At 42.6% G+C, this 25,000-nt stretch overlaps 1 protein-coding gene across 1 annotated transcript in view; it reads right to left on the bottom strand.

The window, feature by feature from the left end:
* Positions 1–21,157, bottom strand: part of lck (LCK proto-oncogene, Src family tyrosine kinase) — a 36,937-nt gene extending 15,780 nt beyond the window's left edge. The window contains exons 1-9 of the mRNA XM_063183529.1: positions 20,871–21,157; positions 18,497–18,609; positions 14,967–15,036; positions 12,321–12,417; positions 11,352–11,453; positions 10,238–10,341; positions 9,474–9,623; positions 6,630–6,782; positions 4,016–4,195 (exon numbers count right to left, since the gene is read on the bottom strand). Coding sequence (XP_063039599.1) covers positions 4,016–4,195; positions 6,630–6,782; positions 9,474–9,623; positions 10,238–10,341; positions 11,352–11,453; positions 12,321–12,417; positions 14,967–15,036; positions 18,497–18,604 — 964 coding nt within the window. The 5' untranslated portion in view covers positions 18,605–18,609; positions 20,871–21,157. The remainder of the gene's footprint in view (positions 1–4,015; positions 4,196–6,629; positions 6,783–9,473; positions 9,624–10,237; positions 10,342–11,351; positions 11,454–12,320; positions 12,418–14,966; positions 15,037–18,496; positions 18,610–20,870) is intronic.
* Positions 21,158–25,000: the final 3,843 nt, after the last annotated feature.

Here is a 25,000-nt window from a genome sequence, read left to right as displayed (position 1 = left end):
TGTTGAAGCCAAAAGTGGAGCCAAGGTTGGACCCAAAAAGACCAAAAAATGGCCAAATCCCATTCATTCCTATGGGAGACTTGAAACCCTATATCTCCCTTAAATGCCACTCCAGAGGGATCCCGTTTCACTCAACTATATATACTGTCAATGATTCGATTGCTATGCCGTCGACCCGGGTTCGACTCCCGACCTGGGTATTTTCCCGATCCTCCCCCGTCTCTCTCTCCCACTCATTTCCTGTCCCACTCTTCACTGTCTTGTCTAGATAAAGTTGACCCCCCCCCCCCAAAAAAGTAATGACTCAGTTCATTATGACAAAACAAAGCAATTCACAGCAGTGCAGCATTTGCCGTGAAGTGGCACTTCAAGCACACCAGGCACGTCCAGGAGAAACGAAAGTGTACAGACATCCATTTCTCCTTTTCAGGATTATTCATCACACCATCATCTCTTCTGTACACTGGACTGGAGCCATTCTAACCTCCCAGACAGCCAGGTCTGCGGAGCGAAAACAATAGCAGTGCTGCAAATCACATGCTGCCCTCTTGTATATACACGCTATAACTGCCCATCACAGAACGGAAGCTTCCCCTTTCTGGTGTGACTCACTCAAGACGGTAACAGGCATCACCTCTGGTCCTATCCTGCCTTAACCTCCCAGTTATTTTCATCTCAGGCCAAGCGCCTCCAGTCCCAAACGCACCTCTCTGCCACCGTTCCTATAAGGGAGTGTTTTTCAGAGCCAGGGAACGAAGCTTTCCACGGAAACCGGACAAGCAATCATGTTGGCTGTCCTGTGTCAACAAGCAATGATGCCAGAGAGAGTAGAGAGAGAGAGGTTCCATTGGCCCATTGTTGCCGGGTTCTATTATTGCAAGGGGGAGGGGGTGGGAAATCCCCCTTTAGGCAGACCTAGGCAGACCTAAGGACTATTCTATGCAATGCTAGGAGCATTATGACACGCCCTTTTAGGCAGACCGGAACCTGGTCACATTAGGTGCCCATAGAAACCTATTATGTTGGCATATCTCTATATACTTAAAGAATCTCTGATGATGCCAGTGCAGTGCGTGGAGGTCGCGCTCTACCCTATCAGCTCCAGAATCATTTTATGCAACATTCTGTTTGTGTTGCTCGAAGGAAGTCAGTGAGGCGGTGTATGTGTGTGTGTGTGCGCTTGCGTGTGTGAGTTTGTTGTGTGTATGTGCAGGTGCATGTGTGTGTGCATCTGTGTGTGTGTGTGTGTGTGTGTGTGTGTGTGTGTGTGTGTGTGTGTGTGTGTGTGTGTGTGTGTGTGTGTGTGTGTGTGTGTGTGTGTGTGTGTGTGTGTGTGTGTGTGTGTGTGTGTGTGCGTGTGTGTGTGTGTGGTTGGGAGTTTTTGTGTGTGTGTGTGCATCCGTGCATGTGTATGTGTGTACTATGTGCATGCCTGTGTGTTTTCATGAGTGTGTGTGTTTGTGTATGTTTGTGTGTGCCTGTGCCTGTGTGTGTGAGACTGTGTGCATATCCCTGTGTGTGTGTGTGTGTGTGTGTTAGCGTGCATGTGTGGCTGCATGCATGTGTGTGTGTGCGCGTGCATGTGTGTGTAATGATGCATAAACTATTTAAGATTGTGCGTGTGTTTGTTTCCATGCGTGCGTGCGCATGCGTGTGAGCGAGAGACATGAATGAGGTGTTTTCATGTGTGTATTTGTGTGTGAATGTGCGTGCATGCATACAGCATGTGTGTGAGAGAGACATGGATGAGTCACGGGCTGGGAAGCGTGGCTACAACACCCTCCTCAACCATCCACCTTTGTCTCCCTAATGCCTGCATTTAGTCCCATAAAGCCATGATGACATTATGAGTGTGCTCTGGATGTTTGTGTTCTCTACAGTGTCTCATGTAGGGCTGGACTGGGGGAGAAATAGGGCCCGGGCACTGTTGGCTGAAAGCCCCCCCCCCCATCTCATAATTAGCGGCACAGAACTGACTCCCGGTGGGCCACACCCCCTCGTGGGCCCCTATTTTCACAAATGTAAAAAATAAATTAAGAAATTGCATTTCTGAAAATAGGGGCCCACAAGGGTGCGGGGCCCACCGGGAAATACCCGCTATGCCAGATGACCAGTCCAGTCCTGGTCTCATGCTATGCCAGCATGGATTCGGTGGGCATGAGGGCTTGCCAGGCTTCTGATGGCTCCTTTGAGTCTTACAGTATGTGTGGCTAGCTGTTCAAAATCGGTATAGCGTGACCAGAGACATGTATAATGGGTCAATGAGTGTGAGTTTGCCCTCCTTGCCTTGCACTGATAAGAATAGCCTGAGGTAATGTCGACTGAAAGTTGAATCATTTTCAGTTAATGTCTCGGCAAGTTAAGGATCAGGGACCTCAAGGGAAGACTTTGTTTTATCTTAATGTTAGGTGAACTGGTAAATTCCTGAAAATAAATGAAGAGTAAAACACAACCACAAAAACGCCCATTAAAACTGACATGGAAAAGTCTTTTTCAACAAACCGCAGTCTTTCTCTACAGTATTTGCCCATCTCTTTACTGTAATTTTTTAGGGGCTTTTTTAGCCTTTATTTACAGATGACAAGAAGTTAGTGGGAGAGAGAGAGACGTAAGATTGGGAATTTACCCAGGCTGAACTCGAATGCGGGTCGCTCGCCCATAGTACGGTGTATTAACGCGCTGCACCACAGCACCCCCTCTTTACTGAAATCTTTTAGCTGGGATACCGAATGGTGTGGGTGGATATATATGTTTTAGACCAGTGATTCTCAAAGTGTGGTCCGGGGACCACTAGTGGTCCGTGACAAAGCTCAGGTGGTCCGTGAGGGGATTTCTATTTTACCAGGAGTAAGCTATATTTGTAACATTATTACAAAGCTAAACATAGAATTTTCACTACAATAAGACAATAAGTCTTTTGGATGTGGATAAGAAACTAAGTGATCTGCATCGAAATTAGCAGTGTCAAATTAGCACCCATTAACTGTCAATTCAGTTGACAGGCGGTCCCTGAACATATTTTGGGGGGACAAAGTGGTCTTCGGTCTGAAAAAGTTTGAGAAACCATGTTTTAGACTGATGCTGAAAAAAGAACATTGAGGAAGTCCGGATGTTATGCATCCTCTATTCCAACCTTTAAAAAAAGTCAGACTTTGAATAGTGTGGAATATTTTTTATCGCAACGAGGAAAAAACCCAAACAAGACAGAGTTTATCTACAGTTTCCCGTGCCAATCTTTAGTCTAATCTTTCAACTGAGATAGTCTAGTGTGCTGAATGGAGTGGGTGGCAATAACGTTTAAACTGATGCGGAAAAAAAAGAAAATTGAGATAGACCGGATGTCATGCATCATCAAAGTGACCCCAAGAAATGAATGCTATAATAAACAGTGTGGGGATTATTCCAGGCCCCATGCAAAGCCATTTTCCACTCATTACGCCGTCCCTAAATCCACCATCTTCACTATCTCCTCAGTAATAAGTCAAAGAAAGCTTCATAACATACCCCCAATGCACAAATCCCTTGTTTGCTTGTTAGTTTGTTTACACACAACTTCTCTGGGACACCACGCTCTCAAGGCTCCGTATCTCTCAGGGGAGGTGGATGTTTATTTATTTTCAAGTATTATTACAGGCAATGATCAGTCTCGCTCGGAGGAGATCTCTCAAAGTTGACACTGTTCTATAAAGAGTATTAGCTCCTGCACTCTAAGTGTTGGATTAGCCCACAATGACATCAAACCAATTCCATTTTGAAGCGAAGTGAGTGTAAACGCCTACCGGTTTCAGGCAGAGAACCACAGAAAACCATCCCGGAAACAGTGGCATGCATATTTACATATGTCACCGACCGGATGCGTCTTTTGCTTAAATGCATTGAATCAAGGGTGTCTGTCATCACCCGAAAAAGAGAACTTTTTTACTGTGTAGTAGGCAAGGGCAGAAACTATAGTGTACTGTAACTTGACATGACTGATGATGCTTGAAATCCTGTAGATAGAGCGTATGTTTCTCACCGTTCTCCATGTACTCTGTGATGATGTAGATGGGCTCTGCCGTTACCACGGCGAAGAGGCGCACCAGGCGAGCATGCTGCAGGGCCTTCATGAGATTGGCCTCCGCCAGGAAGGCCTCGATGGACATGGTGCCCGTTTTCAGGCACTTGATGGCCACCTTCCTGTGGTTGTTGTACACACCTGAGTGCCATGGGAAAACACAACCACACAATTTATTTATTCATTTGAATTATTTTAATTATCACTGTAGATCTGATTATACATTTAATTATCACTTCAAGTCTCTCTGCAAGGAGCCGCATCATTTACAGAATTAGCCAAATAAGTCTTAGGTCTATAAACAATAATGCAGACTTTAAAAACATGGTTTTGGTTGAAGTGGTGCTTTAGCTCTCATTCTCATTCTGATCATGATTGCTTTAGATTTCGTAACTACTCCAAAGTTGTTTTTTTTTTCGCGTGCCACACAAGAGAACCGTAACAGCCACAGAGCCAATTATACTGATTAAGTCATGCAAGAGGAATCAACACTTGATGGACCTTGCTATGGCTGTCATGCACACCTGAATGTGATGAGGAAATGGCCAAGTTCATGTTTGGTTTAGATGATACGATAAGATTTACGAGATTTTATTCCAGGTTTGTGAGTTATTTTCCGCGTGCCACAGCAAGGGAACATAGGTTACCAACAGTCAATTGTACCGGACAGGTCATGCAAGAGTAACAACATTTGTTTTGCTTATTTGTGCGAAACAAGCAAACTGTGTTATCAGAACAGTGATCAGTGTGGGTAGACTGCACGGTAGAGCAGTTCTTTTGATGAGCACAAACCATTGCCTATCCACGATAATAGAAAAAAGAAATGCAAACAACAGATGATGATATGGGTGCACATAGACTACTATAAGACGTTGATGGAGAGATGGAAAAAGAGAGAAAGAAAGCTGGCGTGGGAAATAAGGGCTGCAGCTTAAAGAAACACAAACTAAGCATTGATAAAACAGCCAGGATTATTTTTTTTTAACTCAGTTTCACAGAGAGCCTTGTCTAAATGTGGCATTGTGTTTGGCAAAAGGGAGATTAACAATGGCAAAAAACCCTCCCATCTCACCACCCATAACAAGAGCAAGGGGCTCCGATTACCTCCACAGATAAGCCGATCTCTGTAACACTGCTGTTTCCTGTTTAATTCTGAGTAACAAGATGGAGTCCAATAAACAGACATCTCCTGTCAACGCTTCTCCACCCTACACCACACCATTGCCATATTTTACTTCTCCATTAGCCTACCGTCTTTACTCACCAGCCCTACCTTCATCATAATCGTTTTTACTTAAGCGACTTAAAGGGACACTGTGCAGGAAATGGTCAAAAAAGGTACTGCAACTATGCTGCTCATTGAAACTAGGCTCCCTATTGCCAAATTTGATCTTTACATGAAAGTTATAATAAACAAATATGAACTAGTATGGTCCAATTACAGTCATTTGTGCAGCTTAAAATGGCTATTTTAGGAAATTCAAAACGGCGGACCATGGAGACGATCCCCCTTTTCATGTATGAAAAGTGCAATTTTTCCAGTCATAATGAATATTTAGAATTTGATGGTGGTGGTAAGTATTCATGAAAAAGGTAACATTAGTGAGTGGGCAGCATGAATTCTGGAAATGAACAACTAAAAATCTCACACAGTGTCCCTTTAAGAAACTCAAACTGCATCAACCAAAATGCAGTCAATCAAAATCTAAATAGTGGATGTATGGGTCCTCAGCCTTTTGCAGAACCAACAATGAAATGTATCATCACAGTACGTACTCTACCTGCCTGCCTGCATGTCTACCTGCTTCTCTCTCTCTCTCTCTCTCTCTCTCTCTCTCTCTCTCTCTCTCTCTCTCTTTCTCTCTCTCTCTCTCTCACACACACACTCATCTTATACTCTTTCCCTTTGACTTAATGAAATCTTGTAGACAAACAAAGTACGCCTATATCATCAACATTCTACAGCCTGTGTCTCCTCCTCCTCTCTTCACTCCTCTTTGAGCCATACTCTATGAAGTAATTACTGTACGTATTCCGGAAAGAGCCCAACCCCCATCACTTTACGCCACACACAGCTGAACATGTTGTGCGGCTTTTTTTCTGCAAAGGTTGCTTGAAAAAAAAGGGCCCGGGGGCTGGTGTTGAGCAAGTTCCACAATCGCAGTGTTTGGGAAATCACAGGCCGAGAGTGGGGGCCCGGGGCAACACACAGCCCACACAGGGAACCCTGGCCAGGTCTCCTAGTGACTAATAGGCTCCCCTATATCACTCACTGACAAGGTTCACCGAGGTGCTCACCCTGATAGGAAACTCACAATCACCTCACCACACCTCATCAGCTGAGCTCAGTCATTTTTCTGGTGGGTGTCAAATTCAGAGTCATTTATGACAGGTTAGTTGTAAATCATTTGAATTTACAAAGAAGTAATGCGTAAGAATGCGTAAGAAAATGACCAGATATTTTGTGAAGAAACTCCTACGAATATACGTATATAGGTCTACGAATATAGTATTGTGACTCTGTGTATCGTGATTTCTCGATTCGATACAATATCATTACAGCCATATCACTTACCCATCCAGACCTCTCCAAACTGGCCGGCCCCCAGCCTGCGCTCCAGCTTGAGGGACTCCCTGGGGACCTCCCACTCGTCCTGCCACCAGGGCTTCTGGGGCACGCGGTTCTGGCACGGCTTCATCAGACGAGTGCACAGGCCATCCCCGTCTCCTGCAGGAGGGGGGAGAGGAGGAAGAAAGAAAGAAAGACAGACAGAAAGAAAGAAAGAAAGAAAGAAAGAAAGAAAGAAAGACAGACAGAAAGAAAGACAGACAGAAAGAAAGAAAGAAAGAAAGAAAGAAAGAAAGAAAGAAAGAAAGAAAGAAAGAAAGAAAGAAAGAAAGAAAGAAAGAAAGAAAGAAAGAAAGAAAGAAAGAAAGGAAAAACACATTTTCCATCATGTAAACATTTAATAACAGTTCATTGAATGTTTCAAGCAGTTCATTGAATGTTAAGTTTTTACATATTTTCTGCATGAATGAAATAGAGAGGACTTAGTCGGTTACTATAGAGTCTATCTAACTGAGGTTTGACAGTTCACAATTGGGTCATTTCATGTGAAATCAGACACTTTGGTACCCGACCGACACGAATTTCAATCATACTTGCTGTGCCTGCTTAGTAGCAAGGTAGCACCCCAGAACTGCATTTGTGTGAATCTGACACCAATATTAAGGGAGAAACAGACTGGCAAAGGTTTACATATGAGGGTAGGACACTACAGTATGCATTCAGCCTTGATTATATCAGTCAGTGTAAGTCACAAAAGAATGTCTCTGAGGTGTTGTTTGAAAGCTCTTTTCTGGCTCTACAAATTACACACACAGCATGGAATACAACATCCTTCAGAATATGAATTATGATACATTGAAAAATTAAAAATTGAATATCAAACAAACTTATATTTTAAAATGGCTGGTTTATTGTCTAAACATAGCCTGTACGGTCATAAACAACACCTGAAAATGGGGTGTTTGTTTCTTTATTCATTTCAGAGATAATGGGACATCAAGGTTGAAACGAGTTGTATTGAAGTAGTAATAGAGTAGTGTCAGGGACAGGGCTGGACTGGTCATCTGGCATAACGGGCATTTTCCCGGTGGGCCCTGCACCCTCGTCGGTCCCTATTTCAGGTACTCAAAAACTACACGGCTTCTGCCCATTGTCAATGGACACAGTGGAAGTTAGACAATTTTAAGCATTCAGAGAAGGCAGGGTTGAAAGTATAAGCTCAGTAAAGGATTTTTTAAAATGTTCAAGCATCGAAGGGTATGTTGTAGCTGTATATGATGGCAACTAGTGGCTAGCATGTGTTGAGGAATGTATGCCGAGCACTGGAGAGGTGAAACTGAACTTCCTGCATCCTCATGGACCATCTCCATCCTTCACATATTCTGATAGACATGCTGTCATGTGATATTACAATGGTTTTACCATATTATTACAAGGTGATTTGTATGATGCCATATTTTTGAGTCCCATTATCTCTGAAATGAATAAAGAACCAAACACCAGCATTTCAGGTGTTGTTCATGACATTGCAGGCTATCTTTAGACAAGGAACTGGCCATTTTAAAATATAAGTTTTTTTGATATTCAATTTTAAATTTTTCAATTTATGATAATTCATATTCTGAGGGTTGTTGTATTCTATGCTGTTTGTGTAATTTGTAGAGCCAGAAAAGAGCTTTCAAATAACACCACGGACATCTTTTTGTGACTTACACTGACTGATATAATTGAGGCTGAATGCATAGTGTCCTACCCTCATATGCAAACCTTCGCTAGTCTGTTTCTCCCTTAATATTGGTGTCAGATTCACACAAATGCAGTTCTGGGTTGCTACCTTGCTACTAAACAGGCACAGCAAGTATGATTGAAATCTGTGTCGGTCGGGTCCCAAAGTGTCTGATTTCACGTGAAATGACCCAATTGTCATTTAAAGCAAAAAAGACCAACAACTCAGCATGAAATGAATGGGTTGGTTGCCAAAACATCTAAGAAATTTATATGTAAGACACAGTAAAGTAATTGTCACCAGCCAAAAGACAGAAAAATGTCAAATGCCATGACAAGACAATTTAACACCAGCAACGTCACTTCTGCGTCACTTCTGTCAACGTCACTTCTGTCACTGATTTCTTGTTTATGAAAAGAAAGTGTCACAGCCTCCTGTATATGTAACCCCTCTCCTCTTCCTCTAACATTTGGTAAGCATGTCTCTTTCACTCTGATAGACTGATGTAGTTTTGAAATGATAGCACACATTCAAGGCTGGACTGGCCATCTGGTACAGTGGGCATTTCCCAGTGGGTCCCCACCCTTGTGAGCCCCTATTTTCAGAAATGTAAAAAAAAGTCTGTTCTGCGTCAGTTCTGTGTCAGTTCTGCGACACTAATTATGAGGGCCCCCTTTAAGCCAAAAGTGCTCTGCCCCTATTTCTCCCTCAGTCCAGCCCTGCACAATGCACATGTTTCTAGCACACCTTCAAAAGCAGCACTGACCAACACACAGTATTGTTAGCTCATGACGTGTAGAAACAGGCCAAGTAAGTTGTGAGCTGATGTGTGCACATTGATTCACTTCCCTGTACACTGAAAGACTTAAACTCAACTCAACTACAACATTAAAACATGACTATAGGGCTGCTGACAGCTTTGGTCAGGCCTGAGACAAAATACACCCCACAAAATACACCCCACACCCCATCCCTGGGCCAGGGACAACTGACGCCCATGTCCCATGGGCTTCCCTGACTATGATATTGCATTATTAACACATCACAACTTATTTGTTACCTTTTTGCTGTTAAATAATGAGCAATGAGCACATCCCATGCCATGTGTTAAGAAGTATACATACGTGAGTAATGCTTCACCAGCTCTGTCAGGGAAGTAAATGAGATCTTGGCTGTGATGTAGTATCCACCACCGTCGAGGTTGCGAATCCTGTAGTGTTTTACGACATCCCCCGAGGTCTGATCCAAATCCCTCACCGACAGAGAGTAACTACCTGTGGACAAATAGCAGTATATGGTTATCTTCCACACACCGCGCTCTTCTGTCTTGTTGGTGCGTCTCTGAAGTAATCTAGTAGTTAGGAAATGGATCGCACTCAGTTTTGATGTCATATCATATCAGTCCCTGCAATGTTAAAATAAAAAGAAAACAACAAGAAAGAAGAAAAACTGAGTGCGATCCATTTCCTAACAAATAGCAGTATATGGAATGAGAGCCAATGACAGGTCCTCCCAACTGTGGGACTGGTAGACTCTAGTGAACTGTTACAACTGGTGCTTTTGACAAGGTTGAGCTGCACTGCAAACACGAATAGTGTTGAAAGCCATACACAAACAAATGTGAGGAGAACCCTTTGTGTTTTGGCAGATCAAGTATTTTTTGTTGTCAGTGTCTTTTACCGTCACACTGATGGAGAGGATGCTTTTGTGTTTTTGTACGTAGGCCTACATTTTTGCCCAGAGTTTGTGTTTTTGACCTGCTGTATTTGATGTATTTTAAACAAACAATTACATCCTTCATGTGTGAGCGATGAGCCACTGTGAGCACGTGGCCAAAGATTTGGCAGTCAGTGTGAGCCCCTGCTTTTGGTGTCCTACAGTACTGTACCTGGGGTTGACTCGCTCTCCCGAACCAGGAAGGAACCCTGTGTGTTTCCCGGAGCCAGGAGTTGTCTGTTTGCGTCATTTCTAGACAGGCTCTTGAAGAACCATCTGCGGTCAGAGAGGCCATACAGAGTCAGTTACACAGTCTGCATACATGTACTTTCAATTGACCCACAGGGGGAGTCTTCCATGGCCATGGTTACTTCATAGCATTGTGAGAGAAAACTTATTCTTTGAAGAAAGTGTCTTATGTCTATGATGTCACCTTTATACATGGTTCATATGATACATAGAAAGATAACAATATGATACTGTGGGACACTGCATTAATACACCTGTACCACACAGTCAGCTGCCCATATGGACTCAAGTTCCAGTCTGAATCACAGTTCTATCTTGCTCTTCTTAAAAAAAAAATATATATATATATATTGGGTCTTTTTCGACTTAATTATTGATAGGACAGTGTGAGAGGTGGACAGGAAGCGAATTGGGGAAGAGACGGGGAGGGGTCGGCAAAGGACCCGGGCGGGGATCGACCCTGGGTCAGCTGCATGGCAGGCGAGTGCCCTACCGGTTGGCCATGGCAGGGCCCTGTCTTGCTCTTCTATCAGAGATTCTTTAATAGAGATATGCCAACATAATAGGTTTCTATGGGCACCTGACGACCAGGTTCCGGTCTGCCTAAAGGGGCGTGTCATAATGCTCCTACAATGAATAGAACAGTCCTTAGGTCTGCCTAGGTCTGCCTAAGGGGGGCCATAATAGAACCAGGAAACAATGGGCCAATGGAACCTCTCTCTCTCTACTCTCTCTGCTTCTACTGTCATATCACAATAAAGGCTAAAAGCCCCAAATATAGTCAACTTTTGTTGTTAATATAACAACAAAAAAGATATATTATCTAAGTGACATAATGTTCAAAAGACAGAAGGTTAAAATTACATAAAGCACAACAATCAGCAATGTTTTATGTGCCATAATGGTCAACAGTACTTTTTTTATGTACAAATGTTTGAAAAACATATTCCCTCAAATAGCCGTCTCATTTCCCAAGAAAGGAAGTGAAACAAATAAATCAGCGTGTCCTGTGTGTCCTTCATAGCAGCGGCGCTTACACTTCAGTCTCGATGGAGTTGCACTTGGCCACAAAGTTGTGTGGGATGTAACCTCTCTGGCCTGTGGCAAGAGACTCCGCCATGTACCATTCAGGGTCATCCCTTCAAAAAAGAAAAAGAGAGACAGACCAAAGATGATGAAGAACAGGAAGAAGAGCATATGACATCATCGCAAACATGATGAAAAAAAGGAGGACGGATGAGAAACTGCAGTCAGCAGCGGCAGTCAGTTAACAGGCCTCAGTCAGCCCAATTTTCCCCTTTATCTACGTGAACTGTCTCCTGCTGTCTGCCCTAAGGGACTTTCCGTTCTTATTTCAACCTGAAGTGTTTTAAGTGCAATATTTTCACATCTGGGTGTCTGACCAGGACTGTTTCAAGGTATATTGGGGCTCTAGGCAAAGAGGGACTTGGGGGGGGACCCTTTTCTCTTCAAACTATTGGGGAGGGCCCCTCAAGAGAGATTTTGATAGCAGTATCATTGTACTTCTCGACCATTGAATTTAGAGGGGTCTTGGCAGTAGTGTTCCTACAATGAGTTACACTCCGACGCCATGGTGGCCCGACCCCGACAAAAAAACGGCTAAAAACGCTTATAACAACTGACTAAAAACACTAGTCATAATGCTATTATTGCAACAATGTGGCAATAGTGTAGAAATAACACTTTGAACCAATATTTAATATGTTTAGAACTATTTTTAAATATTTTGTAACGATTTGTGAGAGGGTCTTGACTCATTCACAAAGTTGTCCTTGCTAAGTACATTGAAAACAAGTACATAACCAGTCATTACCATGGCGGCCCTTTTCAGTTGGAAGCCCTAGACAATTGGCCTCTTTGCTTGCCTGGTTGTGACAGCCAGGCCTGTGTCTGACTCATGTGTGAGGAGGCTCTGTGAAGGTCCTGGGCCTTGACCCCATGGTCTGCTTTGGCTGTATTAGGCATGCTGAGTACTGCACACTCACCTGCTAAGAATCTTCAGCTTCTCTCCCTTCTCGAAGCCCAAGTCATCACTGTGGTTGGGCTCATAGGTGTACAGGGCCACCATCAAATTGTCTGTATCTTCACAAATGAGTAAAAAAAAAACACACGGATGAGAAAAACATAACAGTACATCAGACCACTTGTTTGTCTTACAAAGACAGAGGCCAGTGGTTCTTTGAGGACTGACCATGAGAAATATCATTTCAGAAAGCTGTCTGTCCATTCCATGTTTCAGGTAAAAGAGGGGATGCTTTTATGTACTTTCTTTATGGGAAGTGGCAAGTTATCTAGTGACAAGACAAAGGAGTTTTTCTGTAGAGTGTAAACAATAACTAGATATGCTGCTGCCCTCTGGACTTTTGGGGCAGTGTTTGTTTTGCATATTTTGTATGATTTGAATATAGCCCGAGTAGGCTATGTTTACAGTTCAGTATACACAAGTGTGTATGAATGAAATATCTGACACATTAGTCATTGCAGGTCAGCCGAGGGACTGGTTTACAGGCATACCGTGTGCGTAAACATAACCCACAAACAATGAAGCAAGTGTTCGTGGACAAAACACAAAAATCGAGCATGTACTAACACTTTGTTTTGAGCTGCTGCTGCTGCTGCTGCTGCTGCTGTTGTAGGTAGTGAACTTGGCTGGCAGGCCTTCTGGTATTTAAGAGAGCAAAGCCATAGCTCACTGGGCTGGCTGTGGATTAAAGCTCCAGAGCTCCAGAGTGCTCACTGTACGGGAACTTAAGTGAGGCTGCACTGGTCATCTGGCATATAGGGCATTTCCCAGTGGGCAGACAGTCCTCAAGGGTTGATGCTTTTCCTTGTTTTTGTTTTGTTGTTGTTGTTGTTGTTGTTGTTACTACCCTTAGAGACCAGCTGACAATTTCGATGGGGCCGACCATTGGTGCATCTATAACCAGGCAGTGGACTATCAGGTTATAGTGTAGACGACAACTGTGAGGGGCAGGCCAATGCCAAAAACGTCCGGGTCATTCTTTTTTTTAGTCCCCGTCCAGCCCTGGGTTTTGTCTGTGAATGCTCCACTTAGCCTGGCAGGCTACATGCCCATGCGTCTGTAATTCCTCTTTGGGGTCTGCACAGCAGACAAAGCGTGCAGACAAAACCAGCGGTGCCCTGATTCAGGGAGAGCAGCCCTAATGTCGGGTTCACTAAGCACTCTCACGTGAGTCGTATGAATAGCAAAGACGCCTTTCAGGGTTACTTTTACTGTGTATATGGTGGTGTCCCTTGGAGTAATCTGGGGGTTTCAAAGGTATACCTAAAGATTAGGTCTTTACTCCTTCTCCAATACTGAAGTACACTATCGATGAAGTGTGTCCTAGAAAAGTTCAGAGACCAACTAATCCCCATGATTCAGCAACCAGACCCAACAGCAGAATGAGTTAGGACTTTTATGTATTTAATGATAAAATAAGTTTGTTGTCAGAAAGCATGCTTGACTAAATCAATACTAAAGCAAGCAGTTTCACACAGTTTGTAGTCAGGGATGCTTAAATGTATTCTCCCAATGGTACTATTAGTATTCTGTGTATTCTTGTTTCCTAAATACCTTCATAACACTATCTGAAGGGGATGTAATACACGTTTGTTTTTAGGTCATTGTGATCAAGTATTGAATTTGGGCTTACTGTACGAGAAGCTAAGGACCTGTAAGCTATAGATGCATGAGTAATTATTCTAATGAGTAGGCCTATTGGTATAAAATCCCTTTACAACCCTTTTTTGAAAGGATTTGGTTAAAGACCAAACGTCTGGTTTGAAGATTAACATTTCCACGTCGCTGAACATTTTGATAGTAATATTTGTTTATAACTGAGACTTTCTTTGCATTATCCATTTACTGGTTCTAAAATGTGTTTAATCCAAATCCAAATCCCAATACTAATCCTGCCAATCCTGTACGTGTAAGTGTAAGTGGTACAGACCGCCATCTCAAAAATAGATAAGTGTACCTTTTCAGAAGTATACTATATAATTGAACTATAGTATCTCGTTATTAAAGGGACACTGTGCAGGAAATGGTCAAAAAAGGTACTGCAACTATGCTGCTTATTGAAACTGGGCTGCCTATTGCCAAATTTGATCTTTACATGAAAGTTTACTAAGTATTAAACAAATATTTTCGAGTATGGTCCAAGTACAGTCATTTTTGCAGCTAAAAGTGGCTATTTTTGGAAATTCAAAATGGCTGACCATGGAGAAGATCCCCCTTTTCATGTATGAAAAGTGCAATTTTTCCTGTCATAATGAATACTTGATGCTTTGAATGAATACTTGATACTTTGATGCTGGTGGTAAGTATTCATGAAAAAGGTAACATTAGCGAATGGGCAACATGAATTCTGGAAATAAACAACTAAAAATCTCACACAGTGCCCCTTTAAATAAACATATTGGCTGCATTCTAAGCTGCATGATAATTGGCATAGGAGTCAGACATTTCAATGTATTTTGTACTTGTTACATTCGTAGTGTAACTAGTACCAGTATATTCATAATGCACACCAGAAACAAATGGCTTTGTTAAGGCAGTGACCATACAGGACACAGTGCCCTGTATATGAGTGCCCAGAAGGCTGTCGTTTTTAAGACACATAGCCTACCTGGCAAAGGGCTCACTGGTGGCTCATAGTGGACGGGGTGGAAGTCCTGGGGGTCATCTCTGTACTGGAACTGGAAGACAGGATGAGATGAGGGGAGAAAACAGAAACAGATAAAGACATGATTTATAGCTCTGGTGTGCATTTCTCGAAAGTGTAGTTGCTAACTACGGTAAGCTATACTTTGTTGGTTGCAATGCAAATTCCCATTGGCAACTACCCAAGTTGCTAACTGCTAACAACTGTGCTTTCGAGAAATGTCCCCCTGGACAAGTGATGGGACTGCAGTGACGGAAGAGAATCTGAACCATCTGGGAAGAAACACACAAGAAGTGAGACATGAATGTCACACTGATACCGATGTTAGTCATGTTAGTCATGTACTGTAACCCTATTCCATACTTGACTCCAACAATTAGTCTGAGCCATGTCTTACTGTCAGATATTGTATTGTTTAGCAGCCTATAACTTTGATGTTGTAGGTTTAATTGTAATTCACCACCTTCATGTGGAAGAGATGTTTCACAGGTGGGTCACATGATCATGCACTTCTGCTGGTTTGCACATTGAGAGTGTGGTAAAACAAAACCACACCATCATTATCACCGCACGCCAGCATACATATTGTGCAGGCACAACAAGCAGGTTACATTTGTTCGGGGTTCATTGTTCCTAAATCAGAAGTACCGTAATCAGTTGTTTCCCTAACGAGAAGGAAGCATACAAGTTCCTACTGAAGTCTGTCTGTGCAACACAAACAAGTTATTACTCAAACAAAGGGAGCACCCTTTTCCATAACTCTAAAAAAAAAAATGAACATTCATTGTTCATACTCGTGGGTGGCTATCAGCAAAGTTCAAACTCCTTGCCAGTGTTGTTGTTGGTGGTGGTGGTGTTGTTCAACTGCTTCAATTTATGGTATTTTAATTTGTCACAGAGCAGGAAGCCATGCACAACACTGCATTTACCGTCACCGACTCTAGACTGATTGTGGACACAAAGGACAATTTCCTTCTAGATTATGTGCAGGCAGGTCTGCATAGAGTGTGGAAGGAATGCATTAATTTTCAATCTCGCCCCAAGGACACCTGCAACAAAAGCCTAGGCCGCTTCCAACTGACATTTCTCTTTCACATTGCTCATAATCTGAAAGCACATGTGAACAAGACCATCACTAAGTCATTAGCCTAAACTCTAAACTTTAAACCTAAACAGTTAATAGTAACTGGTATTGGCCCCCAATAAATACAGTGATGTTGGCCGTAATGAAGTAGGCCTACTAGAAGGTTTTCTTTACCATTATGTTGATATGGGTTTGCGCTGTCTGTGGCACACTGGGCCAATGTCATACTATGAACACGTTGTCCATGGGGATAGGACCCAGGTTCAAATCCGGCTTGTGTCATTTCCCACCCCTTCTCTCTCTCCCAACCATTTCCTGTCCTCTCTAGACTCTCCTATGTAATAAAGGCAAAAAGGCCCCCAAAAATATTTGTAAAATGAATGTTGGCTAATGTTTTTAAATGGTGCATCAACATGCAATTGGGATGAATGCACCTCTCAATTGAATTTACTGTCCTCCCAGCCTGATCTCCAAAAATTCCGTGCTCCTGGACACGGACGTTAAGGACAAGAAATCCGTGTCCAGGAGAACAGATTTTGCCAAAATTCCGTGCTCCTGGACACAGAATTGTTTTCCGTGCTCCTAGACACGGAATTGTTTTCTGTGATGGGCACACGGAAGTGCTTTCTATAGGCTATTACCACAGCACTGTGTTAACTCTATCATTAGAAAATACATACCAAATGCTAATCCTAAACAAAATAATGCTATAGCAATTTAAGTTGTGCCCTGACCAAAACATTCCCTAACCTTAACCTGTCATTAAAGACATATTTTTGAGAAATACCTTTTCCAGTTGGTTGCTAGGCTGGACACGGATTTTGTGTCCTTAACATCCGTGTCCAGGAGCACAGAATTGTTGGAGATCATGTTGCTCCTCCATTGCTACAATTGCCGTAAAAAGATCATAGGAGCGAGCTGTCTCTGTGCAGCTCGAATGCGAGTCAAGTTTCCTTGCATCCTATAGCATGACTAAAAAAATATACTACTTTGCTTTAATGATAGTATCCTGTAACTACTGTACCTGACAAGCTGTGTGACCGAGTTTACGGTAGCCTACATAAACATTTACATAAATGACATCAGGCAGACACTGAGCCACATTTGACTTAGGATATATATAGGCTAATTTGTGAATTTTTACTTTGGGCATTATCACGTAGGTGTGAGTGTTATGTAGAGGATGTGGTATTGATATTTATAGCACAATTGTAATAGTGATTCAAATAGAACTTATGTAGCTCTGTGTTGCTCACCCTAGACCGTGCCCACCCTGTGTTCTGTCAGAATGTACTTCGACGCCGAAATGAACTACCAGTTAGCCTGTTAACAGCACGGGGGATGTCGTGGCACAGTGCACTAATACACCTGAACACATACGGGTTACATGCCATTGCCCATGGGGACCCAAGTTTGAGTCCAGCCGAGGTCATTTCCCAACCCTATCCCATCTCTCTCTCTCTCTCCCACTCACTTCCTGTCTGCTCTCACACTGTCCTATCTAAAGGAAGGCAAAAAGCCCCAAAGAATATTACTTACGTGTGTATCCCTAACCCATCACCCTGCTTAAGGGGCAGCGTACTGCTCAGCTGGATGGTTAGGGCATATGGACAGGACGCCTTGCTGCTCTCTGTTACTCTCTCATAACCATATGTGTCAACCGTATCTCGTGCCATTCGTGAAAACAGAGCAAATCAACTATAAGCGTCATGGTGCCGTCACGATATAGCCTCGTTTTTCGTGATTAGGTGACGAAAGGGGGAATTGACAATTGGGGTAGTTTGGTTCTGGGGGGAAGAATAATGGGGACGGACGTCAACAATCAAGCGTGAGTGAAGGGTAACTGGAAATGGGACTCATACGGTAATCAAACATTTCAAACAAGCAATTTAGGGTTAGGGTTAGGGTTAAGTTTAGGGTTAAGGTTAGGGTTAGGGTTAAGGTTAGGAGTTAAGGTTAGGTTTAGGGTTAAGGTTAGGGACAACGTTGGAGGAAGGGAGAGATGACACAAAGCTGACACAACGAGAGGGCTCCCCTCCCGATATGCACGCTGCTCGGATGCTCAATCTCTCTCACTCGCTCTCTCTCTCTCGCCCTCTCTCCCACCCAGACAGCGACCGGACCAACAGAGACAGCGAGCGTTGGCCAACCACAAAAAACGAGGCTATATCTTGACGGCACCACAAAGCATATAGTTGATTTTTTTCCGCAAGACTGGACTCGTGTCCCGCTGTCCTGTCTTGCAGTTTAATATCTGTCCCTTCCATGTCTATGTCTTCAAATGGCGTAGAGACAGAAACGTAATTTCAATTGCCTTAGTATGACCTGTGCATATGAAAAACATTGATAATAAAGCCGACTTGACTTGACTTGATTTTACTAGACTCGACTTGACTTGACTTGCTCTCACCGGGTTAAGGGCACCCGGTGGGATGGGGCAGTTGCAGTGTTCACACTTCTCGTCCAGGTTCTCCACCCAGTCCTCATCATAGTAGTCGGAGCTGCAGTTGCACCCCATGGCCTCTGTCATGGACAGACAGTCAAAGGAGTTGCAGAGAGAGGAGTTATAGTTAGATAAATAAAATGTGAAAGAAATTGAGTACTGTAGTACTGTGGATTTTTATTAATGTTGTGGAATAGGCTACACTACGATATCATCAACGTAGATAGTTTGTCAAGTAGTTTGAGGCTGACATTGTTCTCTTGTGATATTGTAAAAAGAAGTAAAGAAGAGTAGCGTATTAGGAAATCGCACTCAAATTACAGTAAGAGCAGTCTGGAGTTTGCTGGTGTCTTTGTTTCTTAGTTGTCTCATGATGTTCCCACATAACACAGTAATAGTATCCTACTCTTTGCACTGCTTATTTGCTTTTGGAGCAGCACAAACTAAAGTAGACCAAAGTTAGACTTAAAGTGATTTCCGGGTCTTGGTCTTGTTCTTGGTTTCCTTTTACTGTAACTGGAGATGCACAACTTCCGCCTTTGAAAAACAAATACAAACTACTCTACACTGTATCATGATCATGATTTTCATTGTCCTAATTTATGGAAATCTGAAAGTGTGTGTGTGTGTGTCTGTGTGTGTGTGTGTGTGTGTGTGTGTGTGTGTGTGTGTGTGTGTGTGTGTGTGTGTGTGTGTGTGTGTGTGTGTGTGTGTGTGTCTGTCTGTCTGTCTGTCTGTCTGTCTGTCTGTCTGTCTGTGTCTGTGTCTGTGCGTCTGTATGTCTGTGTGTACATGTATTTGAGTGTGTGTGCATTCATGTCTTTACAGTATGTATAATAAGTGTTCATAACAATCCGTGTCCCATGGCGGCATAATCTCCCTTTGGGCGGGTCGCGCAAGCGGGGGTCGGTGGGCCTACCAGCAAGCTTTTTGGCCCCCGGGCTCCAAACCCGTGAGAAATTCTACTGCTGAATGGGGGAAAAGGCTGACCCCCTTATATACCCTCTGAACCATCCATCCCACCCCAGCCCAACCACAGCCCCTTGCTGGGTGAAGGGGCCTAAGGGAGAGGGGGATCGAGGGCCAGGGATGCCTTTGGGAAAATCCACCCTGTCTTGTGGAGGACATCAAAACAGAGTCACTATTTTCCACTGCAGTGCAACGCAAGGGTCAAAGCCTTCAGATTCGCGAGTTAGGCAAGTTGATTGTCAGCAGTGCGGCCTATCCCGGAGATCTATTTGTAACTTCGACGGTCTCAATGTTGACGTTAGCGTTTGAATGTTTGAACTCCGGTGTTTTTTTTGTTAATGTTTCGGCAAGTGAATCGCAAACTTCAGAAGACAGACAGTTTAAGCCCTGCTTTATAATTTCCATCATACATAAGTCATTGACTAAGTTTAAAAAACAGTTTTTGTTGATGTGGGTAATTTCATGGTGTATTATCAAGAAATAATGATTTGAAAGAAAATGAGAAAGAAAACTCAGCATTTCACACATATCTCTAAATTGTTATTTTGTTGTTAGAAAATTTGTACTAAACATGTGGCTTATAGCAGGTTCATCGTGATTAGCGAGGCTGGTACGCTAGCTATTCAGTTGATAAACCAAGATAAACACAGTGGGTTACAAAAAGCAACAGGTGCCATATCAAAGCTAACAATGAAAGTGCTCTGGAAAACACTGCAAGACAATGTGAAGGTATATATGCAGGACTCAGAAGAAGGCTATATATAGCTCAAAAGCTTGGCTGTGAAGACATATTCACTGCCCCATATAAAAGCACCACGAAGACCTCCAGGATATCCTGTACATCAACACATCTTTGTTTTCTACATGTGTAAAACACAGCAGATTTTGTCTGGCTTTTTCTTTTGTAAGCGATTCGGTCCTCGGTTTCAGGGCAGATATGTAAAGATGCTTGTGTCTTGTATCTAGAGAAACCTCCGAACAATAGCTAACAAAGCAGAATATTTCCAAACGTTCATCACTGACACAGAAAAAGGGTAATTGCATTTTTACATACAAATTTCGGGCTTCGATAACGTAGTATCACAATTTTATATTTTATTTATATTTTATCTATATTTTCGTATGTCTATTCATGATTTTATTACATATAATATTTTATTTTACTGAAGTACTGCTTTTAGACATAACGATTATCAAAGTTATCAATCAACATAACGATCATCAAAGTTTAAACATCCAATCATTTGGATTTTTTAAAATTTTCAATAGGCCCCAACCTTTTGTAGAACACACTTTTGGTACTTCAAAAAACAGCCACATTCAGTTTAAACTAAGTTGTATAATTTGTGTTTGGTGTTTAAGAATATCTTACCTAATGGCGTTTTCCCAGCGCTTTTTCAGACGTCAAGGTTCCTCAGCTTCACAGATCAGAGGCGTTGACCTGGACCTCTGTATCCATCACCACAGGAGCACAGCAACGTTTATCCTCTCACAAATAAGCTTGATTAACACCGCCAATAATTAATTAGTTATGCAACGACAACAATAGCGAATTTATAAGTGAGATGACATGCATGTGGCGAACAAACACACACCAGCCATCAACATGAGCGTGAGGATCGTATCCTGTGCTCTTCACCTAGGCGTGTGAGTGACGCTTAACCCCACTGTTGTGTGTGCATGCGCACTATCAAACACACACACACGCACACGCACACACACACACACACACACACACACACACACTAATACACACATATACACTCCTAGATTCGCACACCTCACCACAGCAGTGACAAGCAACCCATAGCAAGTTTCCTGTCGTTGAGAAGGTTGAGACCTTCACCCAAGTTTGGGGCTCACAGGTGCCTCAGTCCGCACAGCTGTGTGCTGGGTACGTTAGGCCTCTATAGCGGGAGAACTGGGGCAAGGTGTCTCCCCAACCTCAGAGCTCGCTGTGGATTGCTGCCATGACATTTATCGGCAGCCATGACACCAACTCATTACAGTTACACACAGGGAAGTCAACAAGGGGGGACAAAGGGGCAACTTGTCCCGGGCCCAGGGAGATAGGGGCCCCAGAATTGTGTCCTCATTACATTACATGTATTGGGTTTGGGGCCCAATCAGATGAATTCGTCCTGGGGCCAGCCAACACTGTCAGCGGCCCTGGTTACACATGCTTAGAGGTAGAGTACGTCTAATGACTGGAAATTCAAAATGGAGGTCATGGAGAGGATCCACCTATTCATACATGAAAAGTGCACATTTCCAAGTCATGATGAAAACTTAGAATGCTTGGTGGTGGTAAATAGACATGAAAATGATAACATTTCAGAATGGGTAGCATACATTTTTGAAATAAACTACTACTAAAATGACAAATTCTATCTTTAAGTTCAGGATGAGACTCTGACTCTCTTCCTCAGCTACCTCTATGACATTTGCCTTAACCAGTGGCATCCGTAAAAGAAACACAAGGCATATCCAAGCTATCACCATGTGCTATCATAAATATAAACAAATGCCATCGTAACCTGCAGAGAATGTTCCTGTGAAACTAGGCCACGCGTACCCTCAGACATCCAAAGCTGCACAGGTGGGAAGATTTATCGTGGAAAATATTTAAACAACTTCGAGGCCTGTTTTCCTTAAACCCATAAGGAAACCTTTTTAGAGATGGCCGGTGTGTTCACATCGATGTGTTTATTACTACAATTTTATTTCATTTCATTTCATTTCATTTTTATTTAAACTCGAAGAATCATTGAGAGCCCAGCCCTCATTTACAATGATGTCGAGTAAAACAAACAATTACACATATAAAATCATATATATATACAACATACACAATGCAACATAAATCATATAAGAGGTAAAAATTAAGACAAACTATGAATTAAAACTTATGAGTTAAAACAAGTACAAGTATGTGATAAAAAACTTCCCAGTATTACTTTAAAATGTTCTAATGACACTAAGGCTTGAAGACCTATCCTTTGTTGTAGGGTATTCCAAAGTGAAGGTCCACAGACACTAAAAGCCGTTTTACCCAGTTCAGTGCGGGCATAAGGGACCTCCAGTAAAAAGTTGCTGCTGCGGGTTTGATATGGGTTGGAGTGCCAAACTAAAAGAGATGAAATATAAAATGGGAGTTTACCAGTGAGGGCCTTAAAAATAAAAATAAAATAATGCATGTCCCTTCTGTGAGAAAGTGGAGCCCACCCAACTTTATCATATAACAGGCAATGATGAGTGCTATATGGATCCCCAGTAATAAAACGAAGAGCTGAATGATAGACAGTGTCAAGTGCCTTCAGATTAGAGAGTGGTGCATGTCTGTAAATAACATCACCATAGTCAAGGGAAGACAGAAAAGTAGCTTCAATTAACTTTTTTCTGCAGAAAACAGGAAAGTGATATTTATTTCTGTGCAGGAAAGATAGCTTTTGTCTGAGCGTAGTGACAAGACAGTCAGTATGTTTCTTGAATGTGAACTTGTCATCTAGCCAGATTCCCAGGTACTTATAATGTGATACTCTCTCAATAACAGACCCATCTAAAGTAGATATATTAAAATCATTTTTCATGCCATGCTTAGATCGAGTAAAGACCATACATTTAGTCTTGCTTACGTTAAGTAGAAGCTTAAGACCAATGAGGGCATTTTGTAGAATATTAAAAGACTGCTGCAAATTCTCCAATGCTAGCTGTACAGAATCTGCAACACAATACAAAATTGTATCATCTGCATATAGATGAATAGAGCAGTTGGAAAGGAGAGAGAGTATGCTATTTATGTACATGGTGAAGAGTACCGGACCTAATACTGAACCTTGTGGGACCCCCTTGGTTATTAGCAGGGGGTCAGATTGAGTATTACCCAATTTTACAGTATGGTGTCTGTTTGATAGGTAGCTCTGGAACCATTTACAGGCACTTGCACTAAAACCAATACCAGGCAGAATTTGTAGAAGCAGAGAATGGTCCACAGTGTCAAATGCTTTGGATAAGTCCACAAAGATGGCAGCACAATGTTTTTTCTTGTCAAGAGAAGTGATAATATCATCAATTACTTTAGTAGCAGCAGTGACTGTACTATGTTTAGGCCTAAAGCCTGATTGGAGAGGGCTCAGAATATTATTGGTATTTAGAAATTCTTTGAGCTGATCATTTACCAACTTCTCTAGTATTTTTGAGAGACACGGTAGCTTGGATATTGGTCGATAGTTGTTAGGGTCAGTCTTATCACCCCCCTTGTGCAACGGGGTAATGTGTGCAAATTTCCATAGTGTAGGGACAACTCCAGTGGAAATAGAATAATTGAAAATGTGCAATAATGGCTCTGCTATTATATATGCCGCAGTGCGAAGAAAAAGGGGATCTAGGTGGTCTTCTCCAGTGGATTTGCGACTATCAATTGCTAATAAAGCAGATAGCACTGTATGCTTAGACACAGGATGAAGCCTAAATTCCAGATCATCGTCTCTGACATTGTCTCTGATACACATATCATGTCCAGCCCTAGGCATAAAGGAATGATTATTGCTATTATCAAAACTAGAGGTGCTCCGATTGCTCAGCAGCCGATCAGGATCAGCCGATAATGGCCAAAAATAGCCTGATCGGTGATCGGAAAAACATGCCGATCAAAAAACCGATCCAGAGATATTAAATTCCTCACGCAACCATTTTGCCTTTACACCTGGCGCTGCCTGCAGCCTAGGTGCTGGCTCTGCACAGCTGCTGCACCAAAATAAGGTATCTTTACTTGTCTTTAACCTTTTGGAATTCCCTCCTTCATTTTCACCATTTATAATCATATCTGCATCAACAATGATCTGATTTTCCGATCCATGCGCCGTTTACATGACGCTTGTAATTTGCGAATGACGTGTCAGTCTCGCCATGTTCACTATTTTGAGTTACAGCCTGTCAGCACGTTTCCAAAACAATCATCAACGGTATTGTTTTTAAAGTTGTAGCCTTATGGACAGCCAGGTCATTAGTTTGTAGTCGCTGCAACACCAAACAGAGGGAGAGTGGACGGTGTGAAACTCAATGAGTCTGTGCAGGGAATTCTACAATCTATGACAGTGTTACAAAGCTTTCCTGTGTTGTGCGTGTTGCCTGTTCTTTCAAGAGAAGTTTTTTTCTTGTTTTGTGTAGGTCTATGTAGAATCTCAAGTTTTTCAGTCACAATGTAATTTGCGATAGACTACTTCTCGCCAGTTAGCCATTTTGCGTTATAACCTGTGTAGTTGCCTCGGTCAGCACGCGACAAGTTCACGTTGTCCGCACAAGCATGCCAACGTTATTGTTTTCAAAGTTGTAATTGACAGTCAGTCGATTAGTTTGATAGTCGCTGAAACGCCAAACGGTGACAGGTGAGGGGAGAGGGAGAGAGCTCAGACTCAGAACGGTCGCGGAGCACTGCAGCTGTGGACAGTGAGTGACAGAGAGGGGAGGGGCTCTCCTCACGAGGCTGCTCATTTAAAGCGA

Source organism: Engraulis encrasicolus, chromosome 19, assembly GCF_034702125.1.
Source record: "Engraulis encrasicolus isolate BLACKSEA-1 chromosome 19, IST_EnEncr_1.0, whole genome shotgun sequence".
In the NCBI taxonomy this organism is placed as follows: domain Eukaryota; kingdom Metazoa; phylum Chordata; class Actinopteri; order Clupeiformes; family Engraulidae; genus Engraulis; species Engraulis encrasicolus.
Note: the sequence above shows the minus strand (reverse complement) of the source record. Positions and strands in the feature narration are given on the sequence as shown.